Genomic DNA, 20,229 nt, shown 5'->3' with positions numbered 1-20,229 from the left:
AAAATCAACACAGAAAACAATAGGCATCATTTTCAGGCTCATGTGTAGCCCTGTGGTCTTTAATAATTTTAATTAGTTATATATTGTTGGGTAGTTTGAGTTATAACAATGCAATTAATCTAAAAAGAATAAAAAATAAATAAAAACTTCAAAATAAATGGAACAAAGAGCAAAACATAGTAGCGTTAAAGCTTGAAGTAGCATAAGATTTAAAAAAAAAAAAAGAAAATACTTAAAGTACTTCATGAATACTCGATTACATTCCTACTGGTCTGTCGCTGCTCTCCTCCAGTGGTGTTGGGCATCGTAAAACACTCGAACACCTGGTGCTATCCACTCTCTCACTCTAGCCTACCTCAGTTCTCCTGCTTCTCTGTGCAGGTATGCCATGATGTCCAGCTTTAGGTTGGCTTAGATTTACATAAACCCATTTCTAACATACATTTGTTTTGTGTGCATTTTGTTTTGGGGTTTTTTGTGGGGCCTAAAGGGAGAGTTAGCTTTCTGGGGATGATGTGGTTGCCCATCCTTGTCTGTCACAGTGTGGTTAATCCAGGAAGAGGTCAACAACAAAATAAACTCAAAACCCTTCACCACTTACCTCTGGTGGCAAAACCATTCAGGACAAATGCTGAACAAACTGAAATATAAAAACAGGATCCCACACTGGGCTTTGCATCCTTTTGCATAGAGCATTATTTAATTTAAAAAGAGTAGCGATACATTTAGAGTTGACAAAGTCAGTCCCATGGCATGGTACAGTACAGTACACAATTACAATGATGTAAATTCCCTTTTTAAATTTGATACACCACATTTCAGCGTTAAACATTCTTCAATATCAGCAGCACAAACCTTTTAAATGTTTATCATTTTTCTACTTGTCTAACAATGCTGTTATTTCAAGTCACACACATAATGAAAGAGGATTTGTGCAAATACACAGAAATTATAATGTAAAAACCTTTGAAAACCTCTAAGCAACACATCTGTGGGGTTTTTAGGAATATCAGTTTCTTGTTTAGCATAAAGAAAGCACTGCGGATATATCAAGCTGTTAATACAGCTGTCAGAGAGCTTTTTGTGTGTAAGACGGTATACATTCATTTCATTTCTCGGAAGTGTTTCTTTGAGGACAGCAATGTCAAGTAAAGGACTCGGTGTGGTTATCCCAGATTGCAACAGCAGGATACTGAGTAAGAATTCATTTTGGAGACATTAAAAGTCTTCAATCTGTTTTGCAGACTCTGGGATGAATCCAGGAAGTGGGCTCCCATTTTATCTGTCGCTGTCTTTACACATGCACAGGTGCAGCATGTGAATTGCACAGCTGATGGAAAAAAACAATAAAAGGTCATTGCAGTCTCGGTGTTCTAGGCCAATTTTAATTGAAAGACTTTGAGTTTCACCAGAACAATGGCACGAGTAAAATCTCCAGCGTCACTTTGTGGGTTTTTTCTTTTTTTATAAACAGCTTCGACGTAAGCACTGAAGCTGATATCCACATAGTAACACACTGTTCCTGTACTTTTGTTGGGCAGAAAACTGAATAGTTACCTAACAGGAGCTGAAAATTGAGATGTAGTAAATGCTCTAAGAAGAGACTAAATGTACCCTGTGGATTAATCCTCAGTCTGGACGGCCTTCTATTGTTCACTAGCAGCTCTCTGCTCTCCCAGTTTCGTGCATTTTGCAAGTCCTATTTTAGGCATGCATCCATTAATGATTCCAAAACAGGCTTTAAATGAGTAAATGGTTTTAGTACCATGAACACATCGCATTATGTACATCTGGCAACATTAAGAGGCTCTTAAGGAAAAAAACAAAAACAGTCCTTCTTCATAAGGGCGACATAAAGAAACAGGAACCCTCATTTGTTAGATAGGGCTCAAAGGTGTGCGACAGTTACACAATAAAATCAACTGGAGTGGTCCGTTCTCTTGCAATGATTGACAGTCACCGAAATAAAGCACACATTTTTGAACACACACAAAAAGTAATAAAAATCATAAATAACAAAATGACAGACTGTACACTCAATTAAAACACACAAATAATCCCTGTCACACACATTTCATAGTAGTGGTAGTATCTATTGAGTGATGCAGTTTTCTTTGTTTGACCTCGCTAAAAAGAGTCAGTGTAATCGTGTCGTAATCAGAATCAGTTCTTCTACTTTTAAACAACAGCAAATGGCATGAGTGACCAAAGAAAGACACATCCGGGTGATACAATAAAAGAAACGCTGAAGTTGGTGTTTGCCACTGACCCGCAGAGTGTGTGTTCGTGTTCAAGGTTTAAAAACGGCGCTGGAGATGAACTGTGTTCTCCTCTCCACGCCTGGCGATGTAACCGAGGCAAGTCCCTGCGTAAGGGCCGTGTGCACGTAGTGTAGGAAATGGGCGATGGGATGGACAGATTCTTCACCTAGTTCCTCTCGCTCTGTGTGCAGTGCTGAAACTGGGCAAAGCTAAGGAACACCTGCTCCAGTGATATCTGACTCACGCAGTAGTCTTCAATGTGGTATTTCTCTTTGGCTGCCTCCAAAGTGCCAAACACCTAGATGGGAGTTGAGAAAGAGAGGACATGGAAAAGTGAAGATCACATTTAATACCTTTAATTTGCACACAGTTAAGCAGACAAAAAAAAAGAAATCTACTTTTTCATGCACATCCAAATACCGGTTAGCTTTTATATATACATTTTTTTGTTTTTCAGTATTTTCCAAGGCATTTTGTGCACCATGTATCACAGCAAGTTTGTATGTTAAAGTTATGATATGAATACAGACTTTAAAATTAAAACACGGCAATCAAGACGTGGAAAATGTCAAGTTGAAACCTTGATCAAGTTACAAGAGGACTAGAAAAAACTGACTTAAACAATGTAGTTACTATTTTGTCCAATAGAGGGAGATATAACACAGCACAAGTGCAGGGACTTATTTTTTTTATTTGTGAGCGATCTACTTCAAAGTTGACTCACAGATGACTAAAAACAATAATTTAAAAAAAAAAAAAAAAAGGACAAAAATAAATATAATTTCCATCATTTGTGCATTCATCTTTTTTTCACTTATCCAGGGATAGGTCAGGGGTAAACGTAAGAAAATAGAACATAATACGATCAATTAAAGTATAGACAAACAGATGCTGGGTAAAAGATCAAAAGTAACTGTACCTGTGCCCAGGTTAGTGTTTTGTCAGTCAAATGGTAATGCACCATTCCCTGGTGTTCATCCTTGAGCTGACTTCCTGTTGTGGAAGAAAACTGACAGTTACATTTGCTTTGTTATTCTTTTACTTTGAAAATAATAGCTTAATCTGATGAGCTTATCGTCCCACTTGAGTGTTTCAGTAAACTGTAAATGTGCCGCTTGTGTGTTGTTTACCCTTTTGGAATATTTCGGTTTGACCGCATTGGTCAAATACAGACTCATTAAAAGGATTTAAAAGGCTTCACCACGAAGAAAAGGAACTTCATTGTATAGTTTATTAAGAGTAAGGTCTTTGGATATTATGGCTTCTGTCTTTTGAGAAAGAGTAGCATACATTTTTGTTATTGGATATAGTCATAACACCACCAAGTGGCAGCAAACAGCCACAACAGGTAGAATTTCCTCAACATGCAATGCCATGCTTGAAGCTTAAGATATATATAATTATTTATGATCTTGGTATTTTCAATCCCTGAGAACTTACTTCTAGTAACTCACATTTTTTATGAGAAGTATTTATAGTTAGATTTAGAAATATTGAAACAACTCTTCTATCACGAGGCTCTGACCTGGGAAGGTGCTTTCAATGAAGTCTTTAAATAGCAGCAGGTCGCTGTGCTCCAGTTCAGCTTCTACATGGACTTTAGCCAGCAGCGTGTAGCCACTGCCAAACTTGCTCTTTAGATGTTGGGGACTCCCGAGGCACTTGAACTGACCGTTGACCATCACTGCCAGCCTGGTGCACAGGGCCTCACACTCCTCCATACTGATGAACGAACATATCGGTGGGAAAGTTAGGTAGGTGTAAGCTTAACTAGATGGAGCAAATCAGCTGCTATCTACCATATTCTTTAGCATGTACCTATGAGAAGTGATGATTATAGCCTTGCCAGACTCCCGTGTGCGTGTAACAGCGTCCCACAGCAGCCTCCTGGCAACGGGGTCCATCCCAGTCGAAGGTTCATCGAGGAAGATGACAGGAGGCCCACCAATCAGAGCCATTCCTGCGCTCAGCTTCCGCTTATTACCGCCGCTGCATATGTGCATTACGCCACATTATTAGAAAAACTTTTTCAAGCATTCTTCAGGATAACATGTGTATCCTCCCTCCACCAAAGAGCTACCTACCTGTAGCTGCGGACCAGTTTATCAGCATGAGGCTCCAACAGCAGCGAGCGCAGGACATTCTCCACGCAGCCAGACACGTACTTCTCTGGGATTCCTCTGAGCCGGGCGTACATACTCAGAGTTTCTCTTCCTGTCATGTGGTCCAATACTGCATCAAACTGAGGACAGTACCCTATGCGCTGCTGCACCTGTTATACAGAGATAAATCTTCTTTTTAAATATTTGTGTGTGTTGAAAGCAGTGTAGTTCGCCACTCTAGATTTTGTGGATTCTCCCATCTCCCTCCCTCTTACCTTCTTAATGTCTCTCCGGATGCTGTATCCATCAATGAAGGCATCTCCAGACGTGACGCTCTCATCGCCTGTCAACATCTTGAAAGTCGTGGTCTTTCCTGCTCCATTGAAGCCCAGCAGGCCGAAACACTCCCCTTTTCCTACAGCGAGAGACAGCCTGTCCACAGCCAGGAGACTCTCCCCGCTGCTGTACACCTGTGAAGAGGAGATAACAGTTTTACATGTATTTCAAAATTGGGACACTCAGTCCAAGTATTTAAAAAATAAGTCAAGACCTTTGCAAATAAGCAAAATACAGCTAAGCCACTTACTTTGCTGAGCTCCTGCAGAATGAGGGGGCTACCAACCATAGACTCTACTATCGGCTGGCACTCCAGAACCCGCTTCCTCTCATCGGCAACATCTCGGTCCTCTGGGAGCAGTGCTGTTGCCATGGGTACCTAAAAAACACACCAAAAAATGACATGATATCCACCTGATATTAAAAGGGATCAGATAATTGCATTTCTATGCACACAGTTTCTATGTGAAATAGCTTTCTATGTGCCATTTTGGATAAGACAAGTCCGTTTTAGGTCAGTTACACTGCAGAAACATGTTTCAACTGATTCCCTTAAAAAGAGCATATAGGGTCTTAGGATTTGGTAAGTAGCTATTTTAGGAAACATTGTGCAGCTGTCTTTGCAGTGTGCATCGCTGACATGAGTGGGTCTGTGGGAAACACAACAAAACAATCATTTTAGAGCTGGACCTTCAGAATAACATGCCCATTAATAAAATACTGGCATTATAAGAGAGATGGACAATGGACACCTCGCCATGGTTTAATCTGACCTTTAGCTGAGTGACCTAAAAACAATCTGAAACTGAGCATTTAAAGCAGTCTGAAGCTATAGATGATCAGTATGAGCAAAAACCCATAGTGGCCATAATTAATATATGCATTTATCATTGTAGCAGCGTAAATATGGCAATTTGAGCACAGTCAGTGCTTTCTTACAACAAGCTTCATTCACGTGGCTTTGTCTATGCGTAGGCCCTTTCAATATCTGGCCCAAGGATTCTTTTTCAGGTAGGTTGGAGGAGCCATGTATCAAACTACCAAACTTCTAATTAGTAAAGGTCACGCTCTCTCTTCTGAGCCTCAGCTGCACCCAATACTAATAATATTATCTCCATGGACCACCACAATAGCCATGCATAGTGTCACAGTGCACCCTTGAGAAATTCCGCATGCGCACCACTTCACAAATTCAAACGTAAGCACTAAATATTAAAAATAGAATGTTTTCTGCGATCATTAGTCATAACCCTGACCCGTATACTCAAACATGACATCTTTCAAAAGCCTTTTGTGTCCGACCAGCCTGACACCAGAGTTTACAGCCTTCCACTGCAAAGAAAGATCAGTTAATCTTCAACACGAGAAAAGAGAAAATGACCGAGATTGTGACTGTTTCACAAATGAAATAAATCTTTTTTCTTACAATCACCTAATCACTTTTACTTCTAGTTTTAGCTCTGAGGTGTTTTCTTAAATTAGCAACACAAATGATAATTTCATATGCAATTTTTCAATGTCAAATAATCCCTAAAGTCCAACTGTTCAGCTTTGCATGGATTTTACAGCTCCAAATATTATGTCCTTGTGAGGATGAATGCAGAGGTGGTAATCCATTTTAGAACTACCAAGTGCCTCAAGGGTATCTATTCTGGTGAAGCAGATTAATATACTAATCAATATTTAATTCCTCCAAGACTCAAAACTGTTCCCTTGGAAAAAATAAAAAACACAATTCAAACTGACCGCATTTCAAATGCAACATAATATAGACCACACTAGTAGCAGAAATGTTTGCAAATTAACCATGAAGAAATATTTTAGTCTTTTTAAGCACCCTCTTAATTCATCTACCTTTTTGCTCCTCCTGAACAGTGAGGTGAAAAGTCTCCAGAGAGTGTGGATGCACTGCAGCTCGATGACAAACAGCAGAATGATGAAGACCACACCCTGCACGGAGAAGGCCACGAGAAATCGTCCCACCCCGGGCTCTGACATTGAGAAGTAGTTTCGCTGGTATGTGATGTCTACAAACAGAGAATCACCAGGTTACCTCTGCACTTCACAAGTAAACTTCTGTACTCGCGGCACAAATAAAATAACTTTTAAGAATAAAAATCAAGCGATTAATCTTTTAGGCAGTACTTACTATATTGCTTGCAGATTAATTCAGTCATAAAACTGGAGGTGCAAAACGAGATATATTCATAGTTCTGGTAGAACTGGCTGAAGGACATTCCCAGGCAGTAGTTTGGGAAGATCAGGAACACCTTATCCAGCAAGTGTGACATGTGCTGCAACTCCAACTCTAGACAGGAAATATTATAATAAAAATATATTTAACGGGATGGATTTATTTTTTAAGCATTCTTCATCTTTTTTCCCCACGAGGACCTAAACGAGTGTGTAGAGATCCAGGGTTCTCATCACAAGTACGTCTCACAAACCCACTCCTTTTCACAAAGTTAATCCAGTTTACCAGTAGGAGGTAATAAAACATGATTCTTCACTGACTTCCCACACATACTTAAACTGTCTATTGTATTCAGTGAAGGACAGAGCCAAGCCAGAAGCACTGCTGCTGGGAGATGAGCCCTAATGCCAAAAAGAAGGACTAAGTGATTTTTTAAATACATGAAGTTGGCACATTACATACTGCTGGTTAGAGCAGGGCGATATGGCCAAAAATATTTATCACGATATATATTTGAAAATTTGCGATAACGATATAACTGACGATATAATTGATGCGAGACAAAATACAACTCCACAACATTACTAGCGCAAAAAGAAAACCTTCCATTTATTTTCACTTAAATAAGAAGCTGGTTTTTATGTACATTAAAGCTTTATAAAAATGTAACAGTGCAAATACAAATTCCTTGCTGAAAGTTTAACCAAAAGGCATTTCCAGTAGAAATGGGCTGACATATCCTGAGCATAACCATATATAATATCCACTGAAGTTAAAAAGAGGTGCTTTGCAAAATTAAACTGCAGTATGCAATACGTATTTTTCGGACCATAAGGTGCACGGGATTATAAGGCACATCAAGCGAAACAAAGCAGTCAGATAAATCAAACTTTATTAAACTCATTCTTCTTGCTTCCTCCACTTCTGTACCATTGATTCATTAATGTTGAATTCTCTGGCAGCTGCGCTATTCCCATGTTGTTGCAGTATATTAATGACTAACCTCGTATTGTGGATGGATTATCTCAGTTGTTCTCCTGACTGAAGTTTGGTCTGTTTACAGCACCCTGCCATGCGATTGCATTTGTCTCTAACCATGAGGAACCTTAACGTTAACTTTTATAAGTGGAAAAGTGTTAGTGTTCGTCCTCCAGCTTCCCTGTTTATGTTATGCTAACATAGCTGTGTCGCTAGCGATCACGTAGCACATCATTATATACCAGCTAGCCCAACTTCAGTAACCCTACAAACGTCACTGCTGTTTAGTTTCCTGTCTTCATTTATGTTGGAAGTGATAGCAGAGCTATACGTTTGATTTTTTTCAGAAATCTCTCAGTCAGAACATGCAATATCATGCTTAGGTAACTAGCGAGCTAACTTCCGCTAGCTTCCCGCTAACTTCTAACTCTGTTAAATGTAATAAATTTTGTTTTAATGGATGCCTGGAAGTTAAACTTCATAGTTACACCTGGTAAAGCAGCAATGCTGATCGTTTTATTAAAGTTGCAGTGTTCGTTTGAACTGAAGAATAAGGAGTTTAGGACCCAGATTACTCCCAGATTTAAGAGCATCTTAGTCCGACAAATACGACAATAACGACGGCCGCTTGCATGTTCTGCAAAAAAATGTGCTTTGTCGTGTATCTGACGGACAAACACCAAACCAGTTCCACATCACTGAAGTTGCACCATTTTTACAAACCAATTCTGGTTCATCTGTTTCACTCAACAATCGGCCATGTGCGTATGAAAACAAAGGCACTGCGCATGCGCGTTTTACTCATATTCTATCGCGATATTTCATTTTCCTATTGTTGCCTAACATTATACCGGTATTACCGTGAACGGTATAATATGGCCCAGCCCTACTGCTGGTCTGAGTTTATTAAAAATATTGAGTTTGTTAATGGAAAAAATATTGAGCCGTAAAAGCTCTGGTCACTTTAATAGGTACACCTTGCTAGCAGCCAACACTGTGGTCATAAATTGATGGACATGGTCACCAACAGTCCTCAGGCAGGCTGTGGTGTTTAAATGATGCTCAGTTGATGCTAAGTGGAGCAATAAAATATCCTCCACTTCATTACATCACCAGCAGCCTGAACCGTTGATACAAGGCTGGAAGGATCCATCCTTTCATGTTTACTCTGAATTTTAAACCCAACACACTGAAGGTTATAGCAGAAAATGGGACTCATCAGGCCAGGCAATGTTTTTCTAATCTGCTATTGTCTAATTTTGGTTAGCCCGTGTGAACTACACCCTGACTTTCCTCTTCATAACAGTGGCACCAGATGTGGTCTTCTGCTGATGTAGCAGTCTGTCTGTCACCAACATCAATGCCACATTCAGTCACTTAAATCACCTTTCGTCCCTGTTATGATACTTGTTTTTAACTTTAGCAGGTCGCCTTGAATATGTGTCTGAATGTCTAAATGAACTGAGTTGCTGCCATGTGATTGGCTAATTTAAAATTTGCTCATTTGTAAACAAGTGTACCTAAAAAACAACTAGCAGTATGAAAAAGAGGGGCTGTCGTATTTTGACTGGTGACCATCCATAACCGCTCTCACCTGGGATCGTCAAGATGGTGACAGCCAGAAAGGTAGCAGTGCCTGAGATCATGTTGAAGATGGTGAGGCGCGTATATGCAGTAGCAGCAGTGGAGAAGAGGAAGCTGAGCAGGTACATAAGAGGCACCACAGCCCAGCCGTACAGCAGAAGTAACAACAACACATCTATAAGGTGGTTGTCCTCTAGAAAAGCACTGATTCCAAAAGCCTGGAACACCACCTGAAAGAAATATACACATATATGCATACAACAGATTCACAAAACCCTATATTGAAACCAATCAATCTGCCTTATTATCCTGTCTGAGTATTGCAGTAGTAACAGATGTCATACTGACCAGCATGAGGAGACAAGGCAGCAGGAAGTTGACCAGGTCCCAAAGCAGGGCTGAAAACCAGAAGTTTGCCAGGTAGACGCCGCTGACCTGCTGCACATGCTTGGACTTGATGGAGGACTCTGTTACAAGCAGCAGGGCAAAAGTGCTGGACAGGGAGGCCATCCCATACATCAGGTTGATAGCAATGGCAAACCCTGTCTTACTCCTACATAAAATGGAATGAAAGAGTGCGACGATTACACCACAAGATGGAAAAGAGGTGGGAAAAGGTTGCAGACAGGGCGTCTTTCTATGTCCCAAGTCTTACTGCTATAACATAACTTGAATACAATTTAAATGCCTGATTTATATTTCAGAAACCAGAAATCTTAACCCTGTTAAGACTGGTGTGGTGGTGTGTTGGTCTCTACCAACACTTTAGGGATGATACCCAGCAGCAAAATGTTCCACTGTCTGTGTCTGCCTCATTTGCTGTAGGTGGACAAGCAGTGGAGAGATCATTTTTTCTAAGTCCACAGTGAAAAAAACACCCAAGGTTTTCAGCTACACATGGGTTTAGTCACCCTAAAAGAAAGGAAGCAAATCTGCTTCATGTAACAATGATGTGTCACTTTGGCTCACCCTCATCACTGCAGGGTTATTTTCCAAACAGTAAAGGGTATTAATGAGCTCGACTAGAGAAAAAACACAGCAACACTTTGAATGTTTGAGCCTCGTGACAGTGAAATTAAAAATATTGTAGAGCAACCATCCTGCAACATCAAACACGAGAAAACTGTTTGAAGCTGGAGAGGAGAGATGTTAGTTACTTCATACTGGGAAGTGCTGTGAATTGGTTTCAGCTGTTTACTCACTCACACCTTCTTTGCGTGAAAGGAAAGAGCTTCATTTGAACAGGAGTACACATGTGCTGATTGTTTTTTTTGTTGTTGTTTTTAGAAAAATCTAAAATTCTGATTCAAGGAAAGCCCTAGGTGTACGCATCACATACAAAAATGACTAAATTGAGAAAATCTAACTTCTATCTGTCTAATTTCTGTGATTTTTAAGTTGCTTGGAACTGTGCTCTTAAACTAACTTCTATTAATTAGTCTGAATGTTTGAAGTTTTTGAGACTGAGCAAATACTAGGCTCAGTCTCAACTGATCCAGCATAGAATTGAAAATTTTTAATTAAAAAAAATCAAATTAAAATACTATGAACAACAAGGTTCATCTCATGCACCAACATCCAGAGCAGAGGAAACATTAAACTGGCTCAACTGAAAAACCAGCCAACACTACGTCCTAATTCAGAGCCAGCTAACGGCTCAGTCCCACAAGTCAAAATAGGAAAACAACCTCCTTGCATCTCCAAAAAAAGAAGAAAAATGGTGGCTGCGTGGTGATTATATAGTTTTTTGTTTTTCACATTTTGTGATCGATTGCAAATTGTGGCGACTAAATGGTTGCCTTTAGCTGTTCACTCGTGATTGTACAGGTCGCCTGTGGCAGGAGGCAAAATTACTGCAGTCTGACTTGGACTGACTGCGTTCACTCTCAGGGAGATTGTCGAAGTGTTGCGAATAATCGTTCTAAATCTGCAAACAGATTGCCAGCGTGTTGCCATCTTTGTCAATAAGCACAACTCGAGGGGACTCGACTCATTAGACTTGCTGAAGCACAACTATAATAGTTAAATGGGAATTCCTGTCTATGTATACAGCAACAGATATGTGATTTTCAACAATTTATGACAGTTAATTGCTGTATTAATAGAAACAGAGTGCATGTAATGACCAAATCAAACACTGATGGAAGACTGACTTCAGATATCGTCAAAAGTTGAACTTTTTTTATCTTAATCTGCAGTTGAAAAAAAAATGTGAAAAATCGCAATATGTGTTATTGTGATGCTTCGGATTAACAAAATATTAGAAATCACAATAATATTGAATCCTAAAGGACGTATTGTGATAATATCGCATCATGGGATATCTGCTGATTCCCACTGCTAGCAAATACTACCCCATCCTTTCTCTACTCACTCTGAGAGCTGGTTCTGAGCACTCTCAGACAGGTTGCGTGGCATGGGATAATTGCCTGCCTGGATGGAAGCATTCGGCCCTGCTAGAAGTTTGAACAGGGCATTGTCCACCATCATGAGTGCTGTGGCAGGTGTGTGGTAGCCCTCGTTGTTAAAGTAGGCTGTAGCTTCTGCAAAGTGGTTGCTGCTACCTCGAAAAACAGCGCCCACCACGCAGTGCTCGTTAAAGCTGCCTCCTTCTTCGTCCGCCTGAGTTAGGATGTAATCGTTGAAGTCTACAGGGAGAACGAAGGCTTACGATCAGTAAATACCAAAAGTGAGCAGCAACACCAAGCATTTGTCCTCCTCGTTACGCTTACCAGTAGCATTGGTAAGTTCGCCAAGCTGGGCAGAGAGCTGGGAACCGTATACGCTTGCCCAGGCAGAAGCCAGGGGTCCTGCCCCAGACTGCAGAGAAACGGGAACCCTGGTGGGACCATAGCGACTGAGTCCCAGACTCAGTTTCGGAGCGTCATTATGACTGGGAAGGGTGCGTGCCACAAATAAAGCCACAACAGTGAAGACAAGAGGGACCAGGAACTGAGCCACCATCACCTTCCAGTTTCTCCAGCTGTACAGCGCCCTCTTTAGGAACATGGCATAGAACTGCTGCAGGTGTAGTCTGACCTGTTACAGGAGAAAATGGGAGCTTCAATCAACAGAGCAAATTCGCTAAAAAGACGCTGAGCATCGCTTTTATTCCTCTGTCTTACCCCGGTGTTCAGCTTAATGTTGGAGCAGTCTTCTGAGATGAGTGTGCCGCTGTCTGTGAAGTCAGTGACATCAGTCAAGCCGCTGATGCTGCTGGCATCATCCATGGTCCAGTCATGAGAGCGTCTCTCATGTTGGTACTGCAGGGCTGGCAGCTGGATCGCCTGGATATCCAAACTAGAGTCCACCAGCTTTCCAACTCTGGAAACACAAATAAATCTCATTTTATCCACTGAAAAAAAAAAACAAAGAAAAAACAAAACAAAACACCATTGGTTTTATAGCTGACACAAAAAATAAAAATAAAATTTAGATAGTTTAGATAGTTTAACATTAAATATCAACTGTTTATGATAGAAACATGTATGAGGAGAGAAGAATCTATTCAATCTGTAACATTTTAATTCATTTCAGCACAGTGCGGTGAAGACAGCAGGGAAAAAATATTTCTGGGCCTATTTATAATTCAATAATCAATGAGAGGCTCACAGAGTGCCTTTGTGAGCGTGCAGTTTAGTTTTATATTCTTAATATGCCACTTATCTGTGAAATGTACTTTCACAAGTAAGAAAAAAAAAGAAAAAACACAGAAGTTACATTTTAAAGCTTTTCAACTCAACACCAACTCAATAACAAATTAGCAACAAAATCTCAGGAAAACACTATTAAAAGGTGATTTATTTGTTGTGAATAATTATAGTTTGATAATAATTAATTGGCAGCATTGTGTAATGGAGTTATTACACTCGGCTGTAAAATATGAATGAACGAAAGAAGCTAAACGACCAAACGCTCCAACAGCAGCTTTTCTTTGGTGCAACGTGTCAATGGCCAGAACACGCTGCTGGATTCTCAGTATGAATCATAAATAATGAGGCCTGAACAGCAGCAAATACAAATGTTAAACTCGTGCCAGCTGAAGTAGCACAGCGTAAGCCTTCCGCAGTGGATGCGGTCTTGTGATCGTTGCCACAGATACGCATATTAAATCCAGGGGGAAGAAAAAAATAACTGAATAAGGCGGCTGGGACTGCAGTGGATCAGGAAGAGTTGAGTTTGCAAGCAAATTTTTTTATATTTTATTTCTATCAAAGGTGGCGTCTAAAGTTCCACAAATTCCAAAAACGATTTTCAGTAAAGCGTAAAAGATTCAGGCACTGAACACCCTATACCTACGACTAGAAGCAACTATAACCTTTTCTATCACGTCCATACTGTTTTATATACTAGAAGACATTTAGTCTTACACTACTGCTTGTGAATGTAACACTATCTTACGTTACATAAAAGGAGGAGGAAAGGTCTGCACACCGTTTGGCTCCAAGTGATACCTGACTGATGACGACACTATATAGAGAAATATCATTGTCACGCTTCGATCCATAGTGTCCTATGATTACTCTCTGGACCCATTTTTGCAACAGCATACTCTGTTTTAGATTACATTGGAAGCTGATGACAGGGAAGGAGCAGTGTGTTGTGGAAGGAGGTTCTGATAGCATTCATTTTTTCTGTGCAGGCTCAACTCCTACTGTTGAAAACGTCCGGAAGAAAACCACTTCCTTCTCCAAAATTCACTGAATCTTCATAGACTTTAGAGCAAACATTTGATAGCAAACATAATGTCCCCCATGTGATCAGAGTCAGTTGAACTTAATTAAACCTACTACTTAAGTACGCTCTGAACCAGTTTTATCCCCATCTTCACTAAAATTCTCCCCAGAAAATATTTTATTGCCTTTGTGATCCGTCATTTTAAAGCTTTTAATTTTACAAAAATGGTATTTTTACAGATCAGAGACTAATTTTCTGTGATACCCGAGAGAAAAATGACTTTAAGGGAGAGAAAAACTGTCACTTGTCCTATATTTCCTACCTGAGGAAAACCTCTTCCATAGTAGTTACTGAAGCGCCATAGCTGGCGATGCCCAGCTCCTCTCTGTTCATCTCCAGCTCAGCAAACAGCAATTCAAACCTGATAGAAAGCAACAAAGAGTTTGATTATAAAATTAAAAAAACAAAACAAAACACAGAGCCAAAATTGCTGCTACCTTTATTTAATATAATCATGTCACCAGTAGTCAAGTGAAAATGAGTTACATTTTTAATGAAAAGCTGGCTTGAGTTATTAAATACATTCACTGATTCAATTTGTGGTATTGTATAATCTGTTGACCCATTTCTAACAGTTCAAAGTAATATTTCCATGCTTTTCCCTCACTCCATTTTTTCTTTGTTCTTTTCCTTCCCCATACATACATAATCGTCTGCAATAAAAAGACATGTGAGAGCAGAACAATTTCCTAAATAACTACATTTTATTGCGCATAATGTGTTAAAATACTACAGTTTATTACATCTTTTATTATATGACTATTTTATTATTCAGTTGCTGTTTTTCTTTGTATACTTGAATGAAATAACTCCAATGTCCCTGTATGTCTAACCCCGAGTCTTTCAGTTTTTTCAGTCTAATAGTAGTTGTTCATTTCACCCGGTGTGACTTCTAGCCTGTTGTCTTTCTTACAAAGAGGTCAGTCCGCACGCTGTGTTTTTGTGCGTATGATCAATGCTCACCTGCTGGTGCTTTCTTTGGGAAGAATATAAGAGAGCTCAGCTCCAGCGCTGCTCTCCAGAGTGGCATTGGGAACATACATGTGAACAAGGCGGGTGATCTCGGACACGTTACAAAGAGCATCCTTGACGATCACCATGTGGTATCCAGCACCTGGTTAAAAATATTACATAAGACATTTACAGAATCAGTCCCAAGAATAGTTAAACTGCATGTGAGTTGGTCCACGTGCAGTATTTCTGTTGAAACAAAACAGCAAAATTTCAATGCATGCTTTTGTAATACCACCGCTAGTCTAGGAAAGAAAAACTGCCTTTCAAGAATCCATCTGAGAGTACAGTATGCTTTCACTAACCATATTTATTCTTGAGAAAGAGTGGTGAGCCGCAGCACTGCAGCTCTCCTCCTGCCATGATGGCAATTCGATCACCGAGCAGGTCAGCCTCGTCCATAAAGTGTGTGGTGAGCAGGATGGTGCGGCCGCGTTTCTCCCCTTGCAGAAGGTCCCAGGTGCCACGTCGTGCTGATGGATCCATACCTGATGTGGGCTCATCTAACATGACAACCTGCAGATGGGCAGAAAGGAAAAGAAGGTTTGCAGTAGTCCGCCCATACTTACACATTTTACTCAAATGACTCTAATGTTCTTTGGTTGTTGTTGTTTTTTTAATTCCAGACCTTGGAGTCTCCAATGAGAGCAATCCCAATAGAAAGTTTTCTCTTCATGCCACCAGAGAGGGTCTTGGAACGAGCATGTTGCTTATCCTCGAGGTTTAAGATACGGATTATCCGGTCCACCTCATCTGGAATCTTGTCTTTGGAGTAGCCTTTCAGCTGGATATAAAGTAGACAACAAATGGATCAGGCTGTCATCTGTTTTTTTCTGCAGCTAATTTACGTTAATACAAACTGAGAGGCTGGGAGACAGCAGGAAAGTGCAGAAAATGGAGAAGTTCACTTGCTACTCAACTCATACAAAGTTTTTGTGTGAGGAAAAAGACAAAAAAAAAAAAAGGGTAATAAAAGTACAATAAAAACATGCTTTGTGCTGCTTTTAATGTTTTTAATAAACAAAACCAATTAAACTCACTTTAATGGAATCAGTGTGAACACCTCGTACTATAATGTGTATAACAGCAAGTGGAAACATTAAGCTATAGTGGATGTGTAGTACATAGAGATGTATTTTTACATAAAAGTGCATAAGTGTGTAAATACCTGTGCATAGAACAGCAGGTGCTCTTGTACTGTAAGGTTATCAAACAATACATCGTGCTGGGGACAAAGTCCCAGGCTGCGTCGGATCAGAGCCATGTCCTGACAGATGTCGTAACCACTGATATAAGCCCTGCCGCTGGTGGGAGGAAACAGGCCTGAAACATGAAGGAAGGTAGTTAAATTTTTCATTTAGGGGGCATGTTTAATGTGTGTGCGTGTATTTATTGCTTGTTTACATGTGCATTTAGGCGTCTAACCTGTTAGCATAGACAATGTTGTGGTCTTCCCAGCACCATTGTGTCCTAGCAGGACTGTGATCTGTCCTTCGAACATGTTCACTGTAAGGTCTCGTACGGCCTGACGTGTCTTGTTGCCCACTTTGAATTCCTGTTAAAACGCGTGACATGAGCAGAAATGGAATGCATGAAGCGTAACCTTTTTGTCCATTTACCTTTTAGTAGTAACACTGAGTACTACGGTGGAGTTATTAGTGGCCTTTCTTTTCCACTGGGGCATCTGCAGCGTACGCTAAAGTGGTCATGATTACTCTCTGGATCATAGTGTTTTGCTGCTCACCTTAGCGAGGTGTTTAATCTTTATCCCAGACACGAGTCCAGCAGGTTCTTCTTCTATAAACTCTCCTTTCATGGCCTTTTCAGCATCCTCTTCTTCTTCCTTCTCATTTACCAAAGCCATGCGAGGGGTGCTGCACCAGTATGAAGGCTGCAGAGGAAGACAGTCAGGGAAGACAAGGGGAGTAAACCAGCATTTCTTCCAAAACTTTTACCCCATATTTTCACTATTCATTTCCAGTATATCTAACAGTATAATTTTACTAGGAGAACATCAAATATAGCATCCTATATTAACCACACGGTGTGTGTGTGTAATATAGCACCGTATATTACACACACACACAGTGTGTTCTGACTTATCACTGAATCAGGTAATCATCCACTGACATAAGGAAGGAAGAGGAACACAATCATTCACTTAATCACAAGAAAGAGAGATCGAGCCAACATTATTATTGTTCATGTACACTCTGCATGAAGAGATTGTTTCCCAGCCAAACCACCTCCTGATTCACTTCCTAAAGACCGGAGTCAAACCTCCCCTTTTTACGGAGCAGAAACACCATCTGACACCCACTCACACAATGGACATGGAGGAAAGTGCGTCAACATCTAATCCACACCCTTCTGGCAGTCCCTTAAATTCCTGACAACTGGGAAAAAGGTTAGCAGGAGTTTATTTTTGTGTAGGCGCGCATGTCTATAAAGGCACGCCATTTCGTGATCGCTCATAGTTGTTATATAGATAAACCTTATTTGTTTTGGCTCTAGATACTCAGACATTTCCTGTTATTCTAACTAGCTGAACCCAAGGCTTCCTCTGGTCGACATGTTGAGACCTCTATTTTGGAAACTCTTCTGCCCCCGTATGTGACAACCACTTTCACTGAGAGCAGCTTCATTCTATCAGAGAAAAGCTCTTGGATATAACAGATCTCAACAATTACCACTGACACTCCCTAGTGCTGCCTAACGCCACCCACCTGCAGACTTTGGTAGCATGAAAATACCCGTTTAACTTGGCAGAGCTCATAGCCAGGGAAGTACTAAGGTGAATGTGTTAATGAGCACAGCGTGAAATGTAATAAATCAGACAAATTACGCTGAACTTGCAAAAACAAAATGATCGGCATCGTGTTTGCATTGAACTACATTTGTTGCAGTGTTTCTTTCAAGTTTGAAATACTACTTGGTATTAATGCTGCCAATAAAGGAGAGACAGAAAAGTTTCATAATTTTGGCTCGCAAATAGCCATTCATGCTTATATCCCCTCATCTATTCATCGTTTACTGTCACATCATCAGTAACGCCTTTTTAAAACATACCAGTAAAAAGAAGTACGATGGTAAAGGCACGCCATACTCTCCAGGAAACACCGCCTCCATGTACCAGGCCACCATCCCGTACAGCACAGCATCGAAAAGCAGCAAGCACAGAACCTGAGCCATGGAGAAATCATCGTCCACCGTAACAGCGTCAAACAGGTTTGACCACTGGATTCCTGTACCTGAGGAGCAAGGCACGGACAAAATTAACCTATATTAATATTAAAATTCCATGTTTTCAAAGCTGTGCACAAATAATCACAAATTTTGGGAATGCCACATTGCCGCATCAAAGTCTCACCTTTGCCTTCAAACATTCCTATAAGCTGTGCGCCCATGGCCATGGCCACATTGGAGATAAGGCAAGCTGACACTTTCTGGGAATGGCTCAGTAAGTCGTAGCGCGGCCACAGGAACAAATAAGGCAAATAGCTGAGAAAATAGATGAAGCCCCCCGCTGCTGCCGCCACATTGGCTAAGAACACACAGAAGAGAAAGAAACAGACTCAACAGTCATCTTACAAAATATTAAAAAAAAATAATACACCCAGCACGCCCCTGCGGGCGGTTTATCCTTCAAGCTCGGGTCCTCTACCAGAGGCCTGGGAGCTTGAGGGTCCTGCGCAGTATCTTAGCTGTTCCCAGGACTGCGCTCTTCTGGACAGAGATCTCCGATGTTGTTCCCGGGATCTGCTGGAGCCACTCGCCTAGCTTGGGAGTCACCGCACCTAGTGCTCCGATTACCACGGGGACCACCGTTACCTTCACCCTCCACATCCTCTCGAGCTCTTCTCTGAGCCCTTGGTATTTCTCCAGCTTCTCGTGTTCCTTCTTCCTGATATTGCTGTCATTCGGAACCGCTACATCGATCACTACGCCCGTCTTCTTCTGTTTGTCTACCACCACTATGTCCGGTTGGTTAGCCACCACCATTTTGTCCGTCTGTATCTGGAAGTCCCACAGGATCTTAGCTCGGTCATTCTCCACCACCCTTGGGGGCATCTCCCATTTTGACCTCGGGACTTCCAGGTTATACTCGGCACAGATGTTCCTGTACACTATGCCGGCCACTTGGTTATGGCGTTCCATGTATGCCTTGCCTGCTAGCATCTTGCACCCTGCTGTTATGTGCTGGATTGTCTCTGGGGCATCTTTACACAGCCTGCACCTGGGGTCTTGCCTGGTGTGATAGACCCCAGCCTCTATGGATCTTGTGCTCAGAGCTTGTTCTTGTGCTGCCATGATTAGTGCCTCTGTGCTGTCTTTCAGTCCAGCTTTGTCCAGCCACTGGTAGGATTTCTGGATATCAGCCACCTCCTCTATCTGCCGGTGGTACATACCGTGCAGGGGCCTGTCCTTCCATGATGGTTCCTCGTCTCCCTCCTCTTTCTTGGGTTTCTGCTGCCTGAGGTATTCACTGAGCACTCATATATATATATATATATATATATATATATATATATATATATATATATATATATATATATATATATATATATATATATATATATATATATATATATATATATATTTATATTTATATTTATATTTATTTATTTATTTATTTTTTTAAATAAATATATAAAAACAGTCAGCTATGCAGTCCACTCATGAGTTACCCAAGAGGTACACTGCAAAATGCTACCTGATAAACTCAAACAGACACGTAGACAAGAGCTGACGGAGAAAATAACTGAGAGAAGAACTACATTTGCTGAGAAACCCATTTCTCTGATAGGCAGACGAGCCTGAGTGCAGCTACAAGAAAGCATTAAATAGGACAAAAGAGAGATGAGCAAAATGGGGAAGAAAGCAGAGTAATGCACTTCCATTTGTAGACAGCCTGACAGACCTCATCAAAAACCACTTGTTACAGACAATGTGACATTTTGAGCCTGCTTGGAACATGCATTTACAAAGTACCATCATCTATTCTTAAAAACCACATCACTGGGTA

At 40.7% G+C, this 20,229-nt stretch overlaps 1 protein-coding gene across 2 annotated transcripts in view; it reads right to left on the bottom strand.

The window, feature by feature from the left end:
• Window positions 1-61: 61 nt before the first annotated feature.
• abca3b (ATP-binding cassette, sub-family A (ABC1), member 3b) overlaps window positions 62-20,229 on the bottom strand; it is a 38,856-nt gene continuing 18,688 nt past the window's right edge. For both annotated transcript variants that reach the window (XM_085404005.1, XM_085404006.1), the window contains exons 9-31: window positions 18,574-18,747; window positions 18,273-18,454; window positions 16,948-17,094; window positions 16,629-16,758; window positions 16,372-16,526; window positions 15,832-15,987; window positions 15,509-15,719; window positions 15,156-15,306; window positions 14,455-14,553; window positions 12,581-12,779; window positions 12,188-12,494; window positions 11,830-12,103; window positions 9,804-10,008; window positions 9,466-9,685; window positions 6,849-7,007; window positions 6,554-6,726; window positions 4,950-5,078; window positions 4,639-4,833; window positions 4,346-4,533; window positions 4,080-4,250; window positions 3,787-3,983; window positions 3,181-3,254; window positions 62-2,559 (exon numbers count right to left, since the gene is read on the bottom strand). In XM_085404005.1, coding sequence (XP_085260131.1) covers window positions 2,428-2,559; window positions 3,181-3,254; window positions 3,787-3,983; window positions 4,080-4,250; window positions 4,346-4,533; window positions 4,639-4,833; window positions 4,950-5,078; window positions 6,554-6,726; window positions 6,849-7,007; window positions 9,466-9,685; window positions 9,804-10,008; window positions 11,830-12,103; window positions 12,188-12,494; window positions 12,581-12,779; window positions 14,455-14,553; window positions 15,156-15,306; window positions 15,509-15,719; window positions 15,832-15,987; window positions 16,372-16,526; window positions 16,629-16,758; window positions 16,948-17,094; window positions 18,273-18,454; window positions 18,574-18,747 — 4,028 coding nt within the window. In that variant the 3' untranslated portion in view covers window positions 62-2,427. The remainder of the gene's footprint in view (window positions 2,560-3,180; window positions 3,255-3,786; window positions 3,984-4,079; window positions 4,251-4,345; window positions 4,534-4,638; window positions 4,834-4,949; window positions 5,079-6,553; window positions 6,727-6,848; window positions 7,008-9,465; window positions 9,686-9,803; window positions 10,009-11,829; window positions 12,104-12,187; window positions 12,495-12,580; window positions 12,780-14,454; window positions 14,554-15,155; window positions 15,307-15,508; window positions 15,720-15,831; window positions 15,988-16,371; window positions 16,527-16,628; window positions 16,759-16,947; window positions 17,095-18,272; window positions 18,455-18,573; window positions 18,748-20,229) is intronic.

This window comes from Rhamphochromis longiceps, linkage group LG4 (genome assembly GCF_057381845.1).
Source record: "Rhamphochromis longiceps isolate RC_006_pf linkage group LG4, R_longiceps_female_GT1.1, whole genome shotgun sequence".
Classification (NCBI taxonomy): Eukaryota; Metazoa; Chordata; class Actinopteri; order Cichliformes; family Cichlidae; genus Rhamphochromis; species Rhamphochromis longiceps.
Note: the sequence above shows the minus strand (reverse complement) of the source record. Positions and strands in the feature narration are given on the sequence as shown.